Source organism: Dipodomys merriami, unplaced genomic scaffold (genome assembly GCF_024711535.1).
Source record: "Dipodomys merriami isolate MVZ:Mamm:240054 unplaced genomic scaffold, mDipMer1.0.p SCAF_48, whole genome shotgun sequence".
Taxonomy (NCBI): Eukaryota; Metazoa; Chordata; class Mammalia; order Rodentia; family Heteromyidae; genus Dipodomys; species Dipodomys merriami.
Genome location: NW_027206046.1, coordinates 12297662 through 12312317, shown reverse-complemented (window position 1 = coordinate 12312317; position 14656 = coordinate 12297662). Strand labels below are relative to the sequence as shown.

Here is a 14656-nt window from a genome sequence, read left to right as displayed (position 1 = left end):
TGAGAATCACAGTTCAAAACCATCTCAAGCAGTAAAGTCTTTGAGACTTATCTCCAATGAACCACCAAAAAGCTGGAATAAAGCTGTGGCTCAAGTGGTAGAGCACCAGCCTTGAGCAAAAACTTGAATTCAAGCCCCACTATTGGCATACACACACAAGATTTGCCCAAATACCATAAGGACCTAAAAGATGGGGGTATTTAAAAAGACTAAAGAGGGGGGCTGGGAAGGTGACTCAGTGGTAGAGCGCTTGCCTTACATGCAGGAGGCCCAGAATTCAATTCCTCAGCACCATATAAGCAGAAAAAGCCAGAAGTGGCACTATGGCTCAAGTGGTAGAGTGCTAGCCTTGACCTGAAGAGCTGAGGGACAGCGCCCAGGCTCAGAGTTCAGGCCCCACCACCACCAAAAACAACAAAAAAAAGGTAGATGACAGATTCATCAATTATTGATTGATAGATAGACAGATGATATAGATGTATGACAGATACGCAGGTGAAAGATAAAGATAGGGAGATGAAAGATAGACAGACAGACAGATAGAAAGATGATGGACCCTATTATTTCCATTCCCTGAAAACACATAATACAATGACTGTATATCAACTTTGTGAATAAAAAAATACTTAACTCAAGCTCTTGCCTGGATTGCTAGCAATCCATGCAATTCATTTCATGGATTACAAACTCGGTGACCCAAACATACAAATTAATTCTCCAAAAATGACTACCCAAATGCAATGGAAACCTAACTGTAGATCAACAGTACTATGCTAGACCAGGACAGTCAGACTACGCTGTGAATATTGGGTCCTGGGGCCAATGAACATGCCAAGAGCATCAGAAAGTGTTTCTACCGTGAGGCCGTTAGTTGTTCAAGCACCTATGCAGCCAACCCCCAGCTTCCAGAAGGAAGTACCAAATCCTGCACTCTGGATTTCAAGGTCCAGAATGAGAATGAAGCCAGCTCTTCAGAAACCTGAGCAGCAGAAGCCATCTCTCTCCGCTGCTTACCTGGGACGCACACAGGCACTCTGGAAGGCTGCTGCTTCCATATTGTGACCAAGATGACTTATCTAAACATGAAAGGCAGAGTACCCACACCCCAACATGCTTTATTGGGGGGCAGTATTGGTATTTGAACTCAGTTTTCCCCTTGCTCCGGCTAGGCAAGGACTCTAGCACTTGAGCTACACCCCCTAGCCTTTCTTTTTTCACTTAAAGATGGGGCCTCATCCTTCTACCTGGGGGAGCCTCAGGCTGAAATCCTCCACTTCCCATGTAGCTAGGGATCACCGGGAACCATGACATCCAATTGATCGGTTGACTGGGTTAGCTTCAAATCACCCTCCTCCTAGCTTCACCTGCGATGTAGCTAGGATTAGAAGCATTCAATCACACACACACACACAACACACACCCTCTAAAATCCCTTCCAGGGTTTTAATTTTCGTTCCTTTTAAAATCAGAAGGAAAAAATATAATAACAGATCCATGATAATGGATCCAGCATGAATTCTATTTGTCTTTGTATTGACAAGAGTCATAAAACATAACTTTTTAATATTTGTTTAATGAAGGAAGGAGAAAATAAAGGCCAAAAGTGCCTCAAGACCATGGAAGACAGAAAGCAGTCCTGCTCTGAGTCTTGCCACCCCACTGTTCATAAACATTTTGAGGGCTCCCCTTGTGGAATAATGTGTCCCTGCTCCAACAACTCCTTTTAGAATCAAGAACAGCTTTAGCTACTTTGAAGAAGGCCCTTAATGATCGACTTCTTTTGCTTCCCATATTACCAAAGTAATGAGATCTGAATTCAAGTTTTTACCCATGACCCATACTCTCTGGGCTGCTTTGAGGAAAAGCACAGACACGCTTTCAGACAAATTGGCCTTTGAGTCTCCAGTGTAGGTTATACAGCAAGGGTAAAATCACCAAGGGCACACAGAAAAAAATCATCCTGTTTTCAAAAGCCAAGTCAGTGAGCTGGGATTTCTCACATCTCGAAGAGTATGGCTTGTGTGTGAATGTGGAAATCATAGAGAAGAAAGCCTATCTCAGGGAAAATTCTGATTTCCCACCCCACCTATGACAGACTGCTATATCTCCCCACACACTCTCAATGTCCTACGCTTCCTGGAGATGCTAGCTGAGTTTTGACACATGACAGCACAGCTTTCTTCAATGTTTTAGACAAGGTACTGCTCCAGGGTCACAATATTACCTCTGCTGACTGTTTCCCCCTGGAAGCCCCAGGGTTGATCCAAAGGCCTCTATGCTCTGGGAAATACAACATTTTCGTGATGTTTAGTAAACTATTTTTTACAGGAGGTGTACAAAGGGGTTTCAATTCAACAAGACAGATTCTGAGTGCAAGCAAGGCATCTTGATCAATGACATCCCTCTGTGAATCATTTTTAAGCTGCCATTGCTACTGAAAAAATTTAAAGTATAATGGTAAAAGAATACTGGGAAAAGGCTGGGAACGTGACTTAGTGGTAGAGTGCTTGCCTACCCTGCATGAAACCCTGGGTTCCATTCCTCAGTGCCACATAAACAGAAAAACCAGAACTAGTCCTGTGGCCCAAGTAGTAGAGTGCTAGCCATAAGCAAAAGAAGCTCAGGGACAGTGCTCTGGCCCTGAGTTTAAGCCCCAGGACTAGCAAAAAAGAAAAAGAATACTGAGATAAGAATATCTGTAATCCTAGCTACTCAGGAGGCTGAGATCTGAGGGTGGAGGTTTGAAGCCCATGCAGGCAAGAAAGTCTGTGAGACTCTTATTTCTATTCTACCAAAAAAGGCTGGAAGTGGTACTGTGGCTCAAATGGTAGAGGGCTGGCTTTGAGAAAAGAAGCACAGGGCTAGTGCTTAGGTTCTGAGTTCAAGCCCTAGGAGCGACACCAAAATAATAATAATAAATTTTCATGTTGCTTCTAGCTGTCTGAAGAAGTAGGTACTTACCAAGCGATTTCTTTTTAGCACCAAACATGATTGCAGCCTGTCTTTCACTAGGTCTTGATGGTTGGCCTAAACAAAAACCAAGAGAAACCCTCACCATTAGTATTTGAAAAACACTGAATAAGCAGACATACACACTCTTTCATTCTCTGAGAACAGCTTAGAGGACTAGGAAGTGACTGACACAATAAAGAGTAACCTATTCCATTATCAAACCTAAATCTAGCCAGATTGTAGTAGTTCCAGAAAAAAAAATAACCATCTACATCATGAATATGTTGGGACTTGGGAACCTGCATCCCAAAGGGACAGCTTCAAGAGCAAAGTTTGCCAGGCACGGATGGCTCAAGCCTGTAATCTTAGCTACTCCAAAGCCTGAGACCTGAGGGCGGAGGTTTGATGCCAGCCTGAGCAGGATAGTCCGGGAGACTTATCTCCAATAAATTACCAAAAGCCAGAAGGGAATGGCACAGATTCCCTACAATAGATGGGTGGACCCAAAAACTATGGTACCTATATGCAATGGAATTTTACATAGTTATTAGCGAGAATATTATGTCATTTGCAGGGAAATGGATAGACAGAGAACAAATCACGTTACATGAAGTAAGCCAAGCTCAGTGAGACAAACAGCACAAGTACTCTCTCATGTGCGGAAACTAGATCTATAATACACCAGGGCATGATAAATTCTATAAGACTCTAGGCATTCATGCACAGTGAGACCAATGGAGGATAGGATACTCTTAAAGGAGGAATACAAAGGTGCAAGGCCTATATGCATATGAACATATAAAATAATATTTATGGAAATGAATTCCAGGAAATAGAAACAAGAGGTTTTTCTTTGTTGTTGACCTTCTTTTCTTTTGGTCTTGTTTGTTTGTCCATGTATCTGTCTTTGGAAGGGGAAGGGGAAGGTCATAGTAATGGAGGATCAAAGGTGAACAAACACAGCAGTGGTACCCATAGACATTATGTTGAAAATGAACTATACAACTTATGGGAGGAAAACAACTTGTGGGAGGGAAAAATTGTGAGTGAGAGAAGGGGTGACACTGTCCAAAAAAAAGTATTCTTTACCTGACTTATATAACTGTAAGCCAGCCTGGGCAGAAAAGTCCATGAAACTCTTATCTCCAATAAATCACCAGAAAACTGGAAGTGGCGCTGTAGCTCAAGTGGTAGAGCGCTAGCCTTGAGCTGAAGAGCTGAGGGACAGCGCCCAGGCCCAGAGTTCAGGCCCCCCCCCAAAAAAAAAGTTGTTCAATCATACAGGGACCGGAGAAGAGGAAGAATGGTGTTGATGGCTTAGTAGTTCTAAGAAAAGAGACCAGAGAGGAAGTTCATCATTCCCCACCTCTCCATTACGAGCCTCCTAGAATCTCAAATACCTGAAACCGTCAGGATGTCTTCCTGTTGTACCCCTCTCATTGGACCTCCCAACTGGAGCCACTAGCACGAGCACTAGCTTTCCTAGGCCCCATATTACCAAAATGGACAAATCCAAGCAAGAAGACAAGGTTAAGTACTGCTCAAGCAGGAATGGAGCTCAAATCAAAGGATCAACAGCTCCCTTGTTCCCTCTCCCAAGCTTTCTACTGTCTGGCTCCAAGGCCGCCTGCCCCACAGCATCCCTCCTAACCCCTTTCTGCTCCCCCATCCCTAGGCAGTCCCCCGCCCACCCCAGACTAGGCCTAGGGCATTCCTGCTGACCAGCATGCGCCCTTTCCCTGTACTCTTCACGCATCTCCCTTGGACTCCCAGAGATCAGTGTTCACATCCAAACCAGACTCATAGCTGGGCGCACCTCTGTAATCCTAGCTACCCAGGAGGCTGAGATGTGAGGATCCAAGTTCAAAAAGACAGCCGGGGCAGGAAAGCCCATTAGACTGTTACCTACAACAACCCACCAAAATAGCCTAAAGTGGAGCTGTGACTCAAGTGGTAAAGTGCTAACCTTGAGTGAAAAAAAAAGCTCAAGGACAGTGCCCGGGCTCTTGTGTTCAAGCCCTAGGACCAGCATCAAAAATAGGCCAAGTCTTTTCTGTGAAATATAACTTAGACCAAACTGAATTTGCACCTTTGAAGAACTTCCTTTGCTCTTTGTTACATATACAAATGGTACCAGCAGGTACAAAATGACATTAGAGCCAGGCATCAGTGGCTTATATCTATAATCCTAGCTACTCAGGAGGCTGAGATCTGAGGATCGAAGTTGAAAGCCAGCCCCTGCAGTCAGGTCCATGAATCTCCCATTAACTACCAGAAAACCGCAAGTGATGCTGTGGCTTAAAGTAGTAGAGCACTAGCCTTGAATGAAAGCACTCAGGAACAGCACTCAGGCCCTGAGTTCAAGCCCAACAACCCACAAAAAGAAAAAAAATGACATCAGGAGAGTTCACGCACAAACCGTGTAGAATGACAGTTGTATGTGGTGGCCCTACCCGGATGGAGAAGAACAGCTGCTCTAGTCTAAGGTTACTTGTTAGGGCTTGAAAATTCTCTCTGAGGACTGAAGTCCACATGCTCTTGTTTTCTCTGGCTCAGATTCCCAGGAGCATGAAGAGGGAAGAATAATTCTTTAAGCAAGGTAACAAGAAGGGACTTGCAGGACAGGAAACAATGAGAATACAAGCAGAGGGTCAACAACACTTAAGATGTTAATAGGAATGCTAGCCAGTGGCTTCCTCACTATAGTTTGCTAGATTGGCCTGAAAGAGAAGTATAAATAACCAGTAGAAAAGCTGCACCTAGCCTAGCGCTGGTGGCACATGCCTGTAATCCTAGCTACTCAGGAGACTAAGACCTAAGGATCATGGTTCAAAGCCAGCCCAGGCGGAAAAGGCCATGAGACTCTTATCTCCAATTAACCACCAGAAAACTGGAAGTGGTGCTGTGGCTCAAAGTAGTAGAGCCCTAGCCTTGAGCAAAAGAGCTTAGGGACAGCACCCAGGCCCTGAGTTCAAGTCCCATGACAACAACAGCAAAAATAAAAACAAAACCCCCCCAAAAAAAGATGCACCTAAATATACTTCTGCAAAATAACTATGGGAAAATATCCTTTTGTTTCGTAGCACTTCCAACAATTGTTTCTCATTTTGAAGACTCCTAAATAATCCATCTTAAAGCAATAACCATATCCTTCCTAAAATTACTTTTATGCCTTACTGTTCAGAGTTTTATTGTTTTTCAATTCAACACAACAATTTGAGTACAATGCATCTTGATCAATGTCACCCCTTCCATGTTATAATCTTACTTTTAATTTTCTCTAATACAACCTTTCCAAAATTGTTGTTTTGTTTTTGTTGGTTATAGGGCTTGAACTCAGGGCCTGGACACTGTCCCTGAGCGTCTGTGCTTGTGGTAAGCACTCTGCCACTTTGAGCCACAGCTCTACTTCCTGTTTTCTAGTGGTTCCTTGGAGATAACAGTCTCAAGGACTTTCTTGCCTGGGCTGAAACCCAGAACCGAGATCCTCAGATCTCTGATTCCTGAGTAGGTAGGATTATTGGAGTGAGCCACCAGTGCCAAACACAAATTGCCTTTTTTGGGGGGAAGGGGGCGGGGGGGGGGGTTGGTCATGGGCCTGAACTCTGGGCCTCAGTGTTGTCCCTCAGCTCTTCAGCTCAAGGCTAGCGCTCTACCACTTGAGCCACAGCGCCACTTCTGGTTTTCTGAGTGGCTTATTGGAGATGAGAGTCTCACGGACTTTCCATCTTTGAACCACAATCCTCAGATCTCAGCCTCCTGAGTAGCTAGGATTACAGGCGTGAGCCACCAGCGCCCAGCTTCCAAATTGCCTTTTAAACCCTTCATTTTGAAGATATATCTTTTGAATGAATCTGTCTAATTTTAGCCATTTTTGCTTTGGGACAAAATATTATCTCCTTTAGTGATTAGCCCAGAATGATCTATAATCACTTTTGTATGAATTAAACCATATTGCTATGTGATTTTAGAAGTGTGTGTATGTATGCACACGTGCATATGATATGTCCATGGGAGGTGAGGGTTTCCTAGGATTGAACTCAGGACCTGGGCACTGTATGAGTTTTTTTAGTTCAAGGCTAGCACTCTACCCCTTGAACCACAACTCCACTTCCAAATTTTACTGGTTAATTGAAGATTAAGAATCTCATGGACTTTCCTTTCCTGGGCTGGCTTTGAACTGCAATACTCAGATCTCAGCATCCTGAGTAACTAGGATTACAGGCGTGAGCCACTGGGCCTTGCATTTACCAGGCAAGTATGCTTCCACTGAGCTAAAGCCCCAATCCCAGGAGCTATGTTTTCTTAGTGATCTTACTCAAGTGCTCTTTCTCCCTGAAGAACTGACCTTCAAGCCCTCATTTCTTCTGATCCAATTTTTTCCTGGTTACAATTGACACCTGGCATCATTTGTAGGAGATTCATACAAATGAAGGTTTCTAGTTAAACTTCCAGAAGGTAAAATTTAATCTTTCCACTGGTGCACTTTTATCAACTCACCAAAATGACCTAGCTGACCCCAGCTCCACTTCTGTATGACGCTGGAGGAAAGAAAAAGTCATCTTTTGTAGAACCCTTGGGTCAGTGAAGGCCTGCGGAAACACAAAAAAGCAAAATCAGGTAAGAAGCTGGGCACTGAGCCTCAATTCTGTAATCCTAGCTATTTGGAGTCAGAGATCAGGGGATTATAGGCCACAATCCCCACCTCCACCCCCACCCCAAAAAAGCATCAAAGATTCCATCTCCACCAGTGGCCACAGGAAGAAGTATAAATAGGAGTATTTCAATCCATGCCTACCCAGGTATAAATTGGGACCCTATCTCAAAAATAACCAGAAAAAGGATCTGGTAGCTTGGTTCAAGTAGTAGAGTACCTGCCTAGCAAGCTCTAGGCCCTGAGTTCAAACTCTGATACTACTACTACTTCTTCTTCTTCTTCTTTTCCCTTTTTTTTTTTTTTCCTGGTCCAAGGGCTTGAATTTAGGGCCTGGGCACCGTCCCTGAGCTTCTTTTGCTCATGACTTGTGCTTTGCCACTTCAGCCACAGTTCCACTTTTGGATTTTTTGATAATTTATTGAAGAGTCTCATGGACTTTCCTGCCTGGGCTGGCTTTGAACAGTCATCCTCAGATCTCAGCCTCCTGAATAGCTAGGATTACAAGTGTTAGCCACCAGCACCTGTCCAACCCAATGCTGCTTTAAAAAAAAATCAGATACGGGCTGGGAAGGTGGCTGAGTGGTAGAGTGCTTGCCTTGCATGCATGAGGCCCTGGGTTTGATTCCTCAGCACCACATAAGCAAAAAAGAAAAAAAGCCGGAAGTGGCGCTGTGGCTCAAGTGGTAGAGTGCTAGCCTTGAGCTGAAGAGCTGAGGCCCAGAGTTTAGGCCCCACAACCGGACCCAAAAAAAAAAAAATCAGATACAAGAATATTAGCCATTGTTAATAAGCATTTGTTCATTCTGGTACAGCATGAATGAAGTTCAGTATATTTCTAGAAAATTTGCAAGTGTGTCTTTATAGAGGGAATGCTATAGAAACACATATGTTCTCTACAATATTATTGAAGTGCAAATCATTCAAAAATTAATCATGAAAACTGCAATCAGAAAAAATCAGATACAAGAATATTAATTTTAAAAAGTAAACTCTAGAAGTAGGAATTTAGGATTCTAAAGTTCAACCATTTGCAAATACGGAAGTGAACAAGAGTTACATGGATATATTTCCCATTTTTAAAACTTACCCCAAAGCAAAGGAAATAGAAAAGTAAATGCTGTTGGTCAGGTGTTATCTTATCCTTGACTTCATCCCATGCAAAGAGTAAAATGATGCACTGGGTACTGATGGCTTGTACTCGTAATACTAGCTATTCAGGAGGCTGAGATCTGAGGATGGAGATTCAAAGCCATCCTCTGCAGGAAAGTCCATGAGACTCTCATTTCCAGTTAACCACCAGAAAGCTGGAAATGGAGTTGTCGCTCAAGTAGAAGAGCACTAGCCTTAAGCAAAAAAGCTCAGGGACAGTGCCTAGGCCTTGAGTTCAAGCCCCAGTAATGGCAGGGGGAAAACACATATATATACACATACAATTCAAATTATCGTTTCCTTGCGTAAAAGGCAAAAATCTAGTAATGTTTTACATATATATGAAAGAAGTATGGGGGGAAATAGAAAGAATCAAATTAACAGAAATAATAAGAATTTATAAATATATTCACTTTAGAATATATGTATCCTGTCTTTTTTTTTTTTTTTTTTTTTTTTGGTCGGTCATGGGGCCTGAACTCTGGGCCTGGGCTCTGTCCCCCAGCTCTTCAGCTCAGAGGCGAGCACTCTACCACAGCACCGCTTCCTGTTTTCTGAGTGGTTTATTGGAGATAAGAGTCTCAGCAGACTTTCCTGCCCCAGGCTGGCTTTGAACCATAATCCTCAGATCTCAGCCTCCTGAGTAGGTAGGATTACAGGCATGAGCCACTGGCACCCGGCTTTATATGTATCCTTTCTATACATATAAATTTAAAATTTCAGATTAAAATTCTAATTTTTAATCTTAAAATGTTGTCATTTTTCAGAAAGCATTAGCAATTGAAAGTTGACTTCCGTGTGGATTTTCTTCCCTTTTATCTTTCAAATTTCATGTTTGAATCTTGGTTGCAGAAAATAATTCTTCTAGTAAAAGAAATGGCAAAGTCAAAGGCAGACTTGAACTGACACAGGAAAAGTAGAAGAGTTAGTTCCAGACACCTTGACCTTTGCATAGACACAGCATGACAAGCTGGTGGTGCTAGTTACCAATCAGCATTGGGAGGAAGGCACTTTGTCCAAGCTCAACGCCTTACAGTGAACACAGATCTGCCTGGGTATTCATGACTCAAGGCTTTAAGCAAAGGATTAAAATGATTGTTCCGTGTGTGAAGATCTGGGGCCAATCACCAATCAAGTGATTACAGACAATTCCCCCTGCTCCCGTTCTACCTCACCCGGCAACACACTGGTAATAATTACACACTGGTAATAAATTGCTTTCCCGGAGAACCCTTTCCCACAGGAAAAGGACACACTAGTCATATTAAAGAGAACATTCTGGTTTTCCTGACAACTGTATCAAATATTCCAAATTTAAAAGTTGTCATTCTTCTTGTGTGTGGTGGTTCTGAGGCTTGAACTCAGGGCCTGGGCACTGTCAGCTTCTTTACGCAAGGCAGGTAGGTACTCTACCATACTACTTAAACAGTACCATTGTTCCACTCCTGGCTTTTTAGTGGCTAGCTGGAGGTAAGAGTGTCATGGACTTTCCTGTCAGGACTGACTTTGAACTTCAGTCTGTAGAATTCAGCCTCCTGAGTAGCTAGGATTACAGGCGTGAGCCACTGGTGCCTGGCTTAAACACATGTCTGTCATTTATTAAAACATTTAAGACTTTTGTTCATTGGTGTCTACACAATTACTATAGAATGCATACATGTACAGTTATCATTTCAGAGACTAAATCAGCCAGTTTTATCTCATCACTTGCTTAGTTTACCCCTGGAAGATAGATCTGCTCTTAGTTTGCTATTGAATTATAGTCCTAAGTCTCCAGAACAAATTGATCACTGCAGCCATACATAGTAAACTCACCAAAGGGCCCCCCAGGAAATCGCCTGCCCAAACCGCACCAGACAGCAGGAGGTGGTGGTTAGAAGCTTGAATTGGCTGTCAGATGGCCTGATGTGTTTCCCATTTGTTCGACTATGTTATTAAAGGACCTGGGTTGAAACTCTCAAGGCAAACCTGGGTGGCTGTGGAGACAGAAGCACAAAATGAGAGTTCTTTAACACTAATTATCAAGGCAAACTTCTGAACATGTGTATGTGTGTGCTGATACTAGGACTTGGAACTCAGGGCCCTACATTTTCACTTAGTTTTTGTTTTTTTTTCTCAAAGCTGGCACTTTACCACTTGAGCCATAGCTCCACTACTGGGTTTTTGGTGGTTAGTTAGAGATAAGAACTTCAGGGAAGCCAGGTGCTGGTGGCTCACTCCTGTAATGCTAGCTACTCAGGAGGCTGAGATCTGAGGATGCAGTTCAAAGCCAGCCCAGGCAGGAAAGTTCGTGAGACTCGTATCTCCAATAAACCACCAGAAAACTGGAAGTGAAGCTGTGGTTCAAGTGGTAGAGCGCTCGCCTTGAGCAGAAAAGCTCAGGGCCTGAGTTCAAGCCCCATGACCACCACCAACACCACCAACAACAAAAAGTCTCATGCATTTTCTGGGCTGGCTTCAAACCATGATCTCATCCTCAAGTCTTAGCCCTGAGTAACTAAGATTACAAGCTGTTCCCTCTCCTCTGAGCCTTTCCCTTCCTTCTCCTGATCGTCTCCTTCCCTCACAGCTAGGGCTTTTGATTTGGTCATCTTCCTTCCTTCCCCTTCTCACTTCTCCATTTCTCCACCAGTTCTGGAGCCAGCTCCCCCGCCTCCCCAGGTCTGGTCCCGCTGACCCGTCACTACCAGCAAGTTCCCCTGCATTCTAAGTCTGCGTTTTCTCATCCATCCACATAACTCATAGGGTTATTAGAAAACAAAACCAAGCCATGCCTGTGATCCTAGCTACTCAGGAGGCTGAGATTTGAGGATTCTAGTTCAAAGCCAGCCCAAGCAGGAAATTCCTCAAGACTCTCATCTCCAATTAAGCACCCAAAAGCCAAAAGTGGCTTAAGTGGTAGAGTGCTAGCCTTGAACAACAACAAAAGCACAGGGATAGCACTTAGGCCCTGAATTCAAGCCTCTGGAGTGGCACCAGAAAAGGATAGAAAAGGAAAGGAAAGAAAAGGAAAGGAAAGGAAGGGAAGGAAGGAAGGAAGGAAGGAAGGAAGGAAGGAAGGAAGGAAGGAAGGAAGGAAGGAAAAAAAAGAAAAAGAAAAGAAGGATGGGAAGGGTCAGGAAAAGTTCACTGAATAAAATACATTAAGGACAGAAATGGAGAGAGAGAGAAAAGACTGAAGGGCACTATTGGCTCATGCCTACAATACTATTCGGGGGGCTAAGATTTGAGGATTGAGGCTGGAAGTCAGCCTGGACAGTAAAGTCCATGAGACTCATTTCTTATTAACTACCAGAAAGGAGAGGGAGAGGGAGATGGGAGGAGAGGAGAGAGGAGAGGGGGGAGAGAAGCAGGGAAGAGAGAGAGGGGGAGAGAAAGAAAGAGGAAAGAAACAGAAAGCGGAAGAAAGGAGGGAGGAGGGAGGAAAAGAAAAGCAAGGCAAAGTAGGTTGGTTAGTTTCATTCCAAGGAGAGTGACAATTTCCAATTTGCTTCAGTAGTTTTATCTACTAAATGAAATTTTCCAATTAACATGTGAACAAAATCAAATACTCCTACAAGCAAACAGAGAGAGAGAGAGAGGAGAGAGAGAGAGAGAGAGTCGGTGCCCAGTAGGACAGGATGGATTAAGGGAGGTTCCATTCACTCCTTCCAGCAGCTGCCCCTGAGACACAGAGTTGTTCAGGGGCACAGGTGTAAAATCCTGAATTTCCTCCTCCCTTGCCAATATGCAACCCTCAGCCCCCAATTAACATCTCCTTCCAATTTCTTCTCCTTAGAGATGGTCTCACGTCTGCGAAACAAAAAAAAGAAATCAAACAATCTCAAAGGAACAGTTTTCCTGTTCTGGAAACAATATTCACCACCAAAAACCCATCCCCCATCCAGTATGGTGGGCGTGCAACAGTGCACTCGGTCACCCCAGAAGCATGAATGAATGAAAGCAGACGATGCACTGGAGTTCAAACAGGTGGCCAAGAGGAAACCTCGAAAATCAAAATAAAACCAGCTACTACTAAAGTCAGGGCACGACCCACAAACTAAGAAGAAAGGGGCATTGATGTTCCTCCCTTTGGTAATTATAGGCAATATTAACTGAATAAAAGTTGAAATTTCAAACGGAAAAAAAAAAGTCTTATCGCTCATCCCCAACTCCTTCCTCCCCCAGATTACTTATATTTATAGAAATAGAGATTATTTGCTCAATCTCAACCGCACAAATGAAAAATAGTACAGCAAACCAGGAAATCTGGAAGAAAGCAAGAGAAATCAATCAGCCCCTTCATCTCTCCCCAAACCATAGACACGTCTGTTTGGACTCACCTCACCCTGGAATGAACACCCTACCCCGGAGAAAGGCTTTTCTGGAAGTTGAGAAACATCAGACCGCTTATCTGTTCCTGCCACCAGACCAGACGGAAGAGGAAAAAACGCAAAGCTTGTGCTGTAATAATCACACAGAAAACAAGTTGTGTCTCTAGGGGGCATTCTTGAAAAACCTCAGCTCAACTCCGGGAAAATAAACTAAGCTTTTGACCACTTATCAGAACTGGAAGTTGCTAGGTAGCAACCGGAATCTCATTTTCAAAAAAAAAAAAATGACAAAGAGGAAGAAGATACAAGAAAAAAAAATGCTACCAGTAAAGATTTGATGGAGAAAAAAAAGCTCTCCTTAAATTTTAAAAATATATTTTTTAATTAAAAAAAAAAGCTGAAAATAGCCGGGTGTGCTGGTGGCTCCCACCTATAATCCTAGCTACTCAGGAGGCTGAGATCTGAGGATCATGGCTGGAAGCCAGCCCAGGCAGGAAAGTCCACAGTCCATAAGATTCTTTATCTCCAATAAACTATTCAAAAAAGCTGGAAGTGGCACTGTGGTTCAAGTGGTACAGCACTTGCCTTGAGCAAAAAGAAACCCACAAAACTCAAGGGCAGTACCTCGACCCCGAGTTCCAGCCCCAAAATGAATAAAAAGAATTCCAGAGGAAGGACTTAAACAATGGAGATGCCACCAGCACTTCTTCCAGCCCTGAAGATGGGAACATCTTTGGGGCTCTCACCTGTGTTCCCCAAATGAGAGAATGTGCCAGATTTCTACATCACTGCAAGCTCTGCTAATGAATTGGTGAAAAAGCCAACCCCAACGCTACATTTAACACACCAAGAAGGGCCAGCATCTTTCACTTCAATGCAGCGGACGCAAGGAGTTAACCCTGATGATCCCAGACAGCAAGTGCTCATGGGAAATGATGTTTTTGAGTCTGTTTTTCAGGTTTTGATTTCCTACATTGCAATGAGATAAATACTTCACAGTGTGTCTTTTTTATTTTTATTTTTTAAAGAAAGGAAAGCCTTCCTTTTAAACATGCCTACACACATGTCAGGATTTTTTTCCCCCCAGAAGTTGTGGTAGATTTGCCAGTAAAACACTGAAATCAAGCATGAGTTTTGCTGATTTTTTTTTTTTTTGGTTGGTCACGGGGCTTGAACACCAGGCCTGGGTGCTGTCCCTCAGCTCTTCAGCTCAAAGCTAGCACTCTACCACTTGAGCCACAGCTCCATTTTAATTGGAGGTAAGAATCTCATGGACTTTTCTTCCCTGGGCTGACTTTGAACCATGATCTTCAGATCTCAGCTTCCTAAGCAGCTGGGATTACAGACAAGAGCCACTGGAGCCCCACAGGAAACAAGTATGTTTTAATGCTGTCTCTGTAACCACAGCAAATTGATCTATAATGCTTTGTCAAGTCTGCTCTCTTGAAATATCCTGATACTGGGCTCTGAGATTTTTGCCGAGACAGAGAAAGTAAAAGAAAGCTTTTTCCCTTCTAAAACTCCCCAGCAGCCAAAAACTCTTAAGTTTCTGGAAACAAGACTGATAATATTCTTTTTTTGCAGG

General features: G+C 43.3%; 1 protein-coding gene across 1 annotated transcript in view; it reads right to left on the bottom strand.

Moving 5' to 3' along the window:
• LOC138808850 (probable phospholipid-transporting ATPase IM) overlaps positions 1-14656 on the bottom strand; it is a gene marked incomplete at its 3' end in the record, with an annotated part of 92500 nt that overhangs the window by 59711 nt on the left and 18133 nt on the right. The window contains exons 3-5 of the mRNA XM_069995043.1: positions 10574-10734; positions 7453-7544; positions 2962-3027 (exon numbers count right to left, since the gene is read on the bottom strand). Of these exons, the coding sequence (XP_069851144.1) occupies positions 2962-2989 (28 nt within the window). The remainder of the gene's footprint in view (positions 1-2961; positions 3028-7452; positions 7545-10573; positions 10735-14656) is intronic.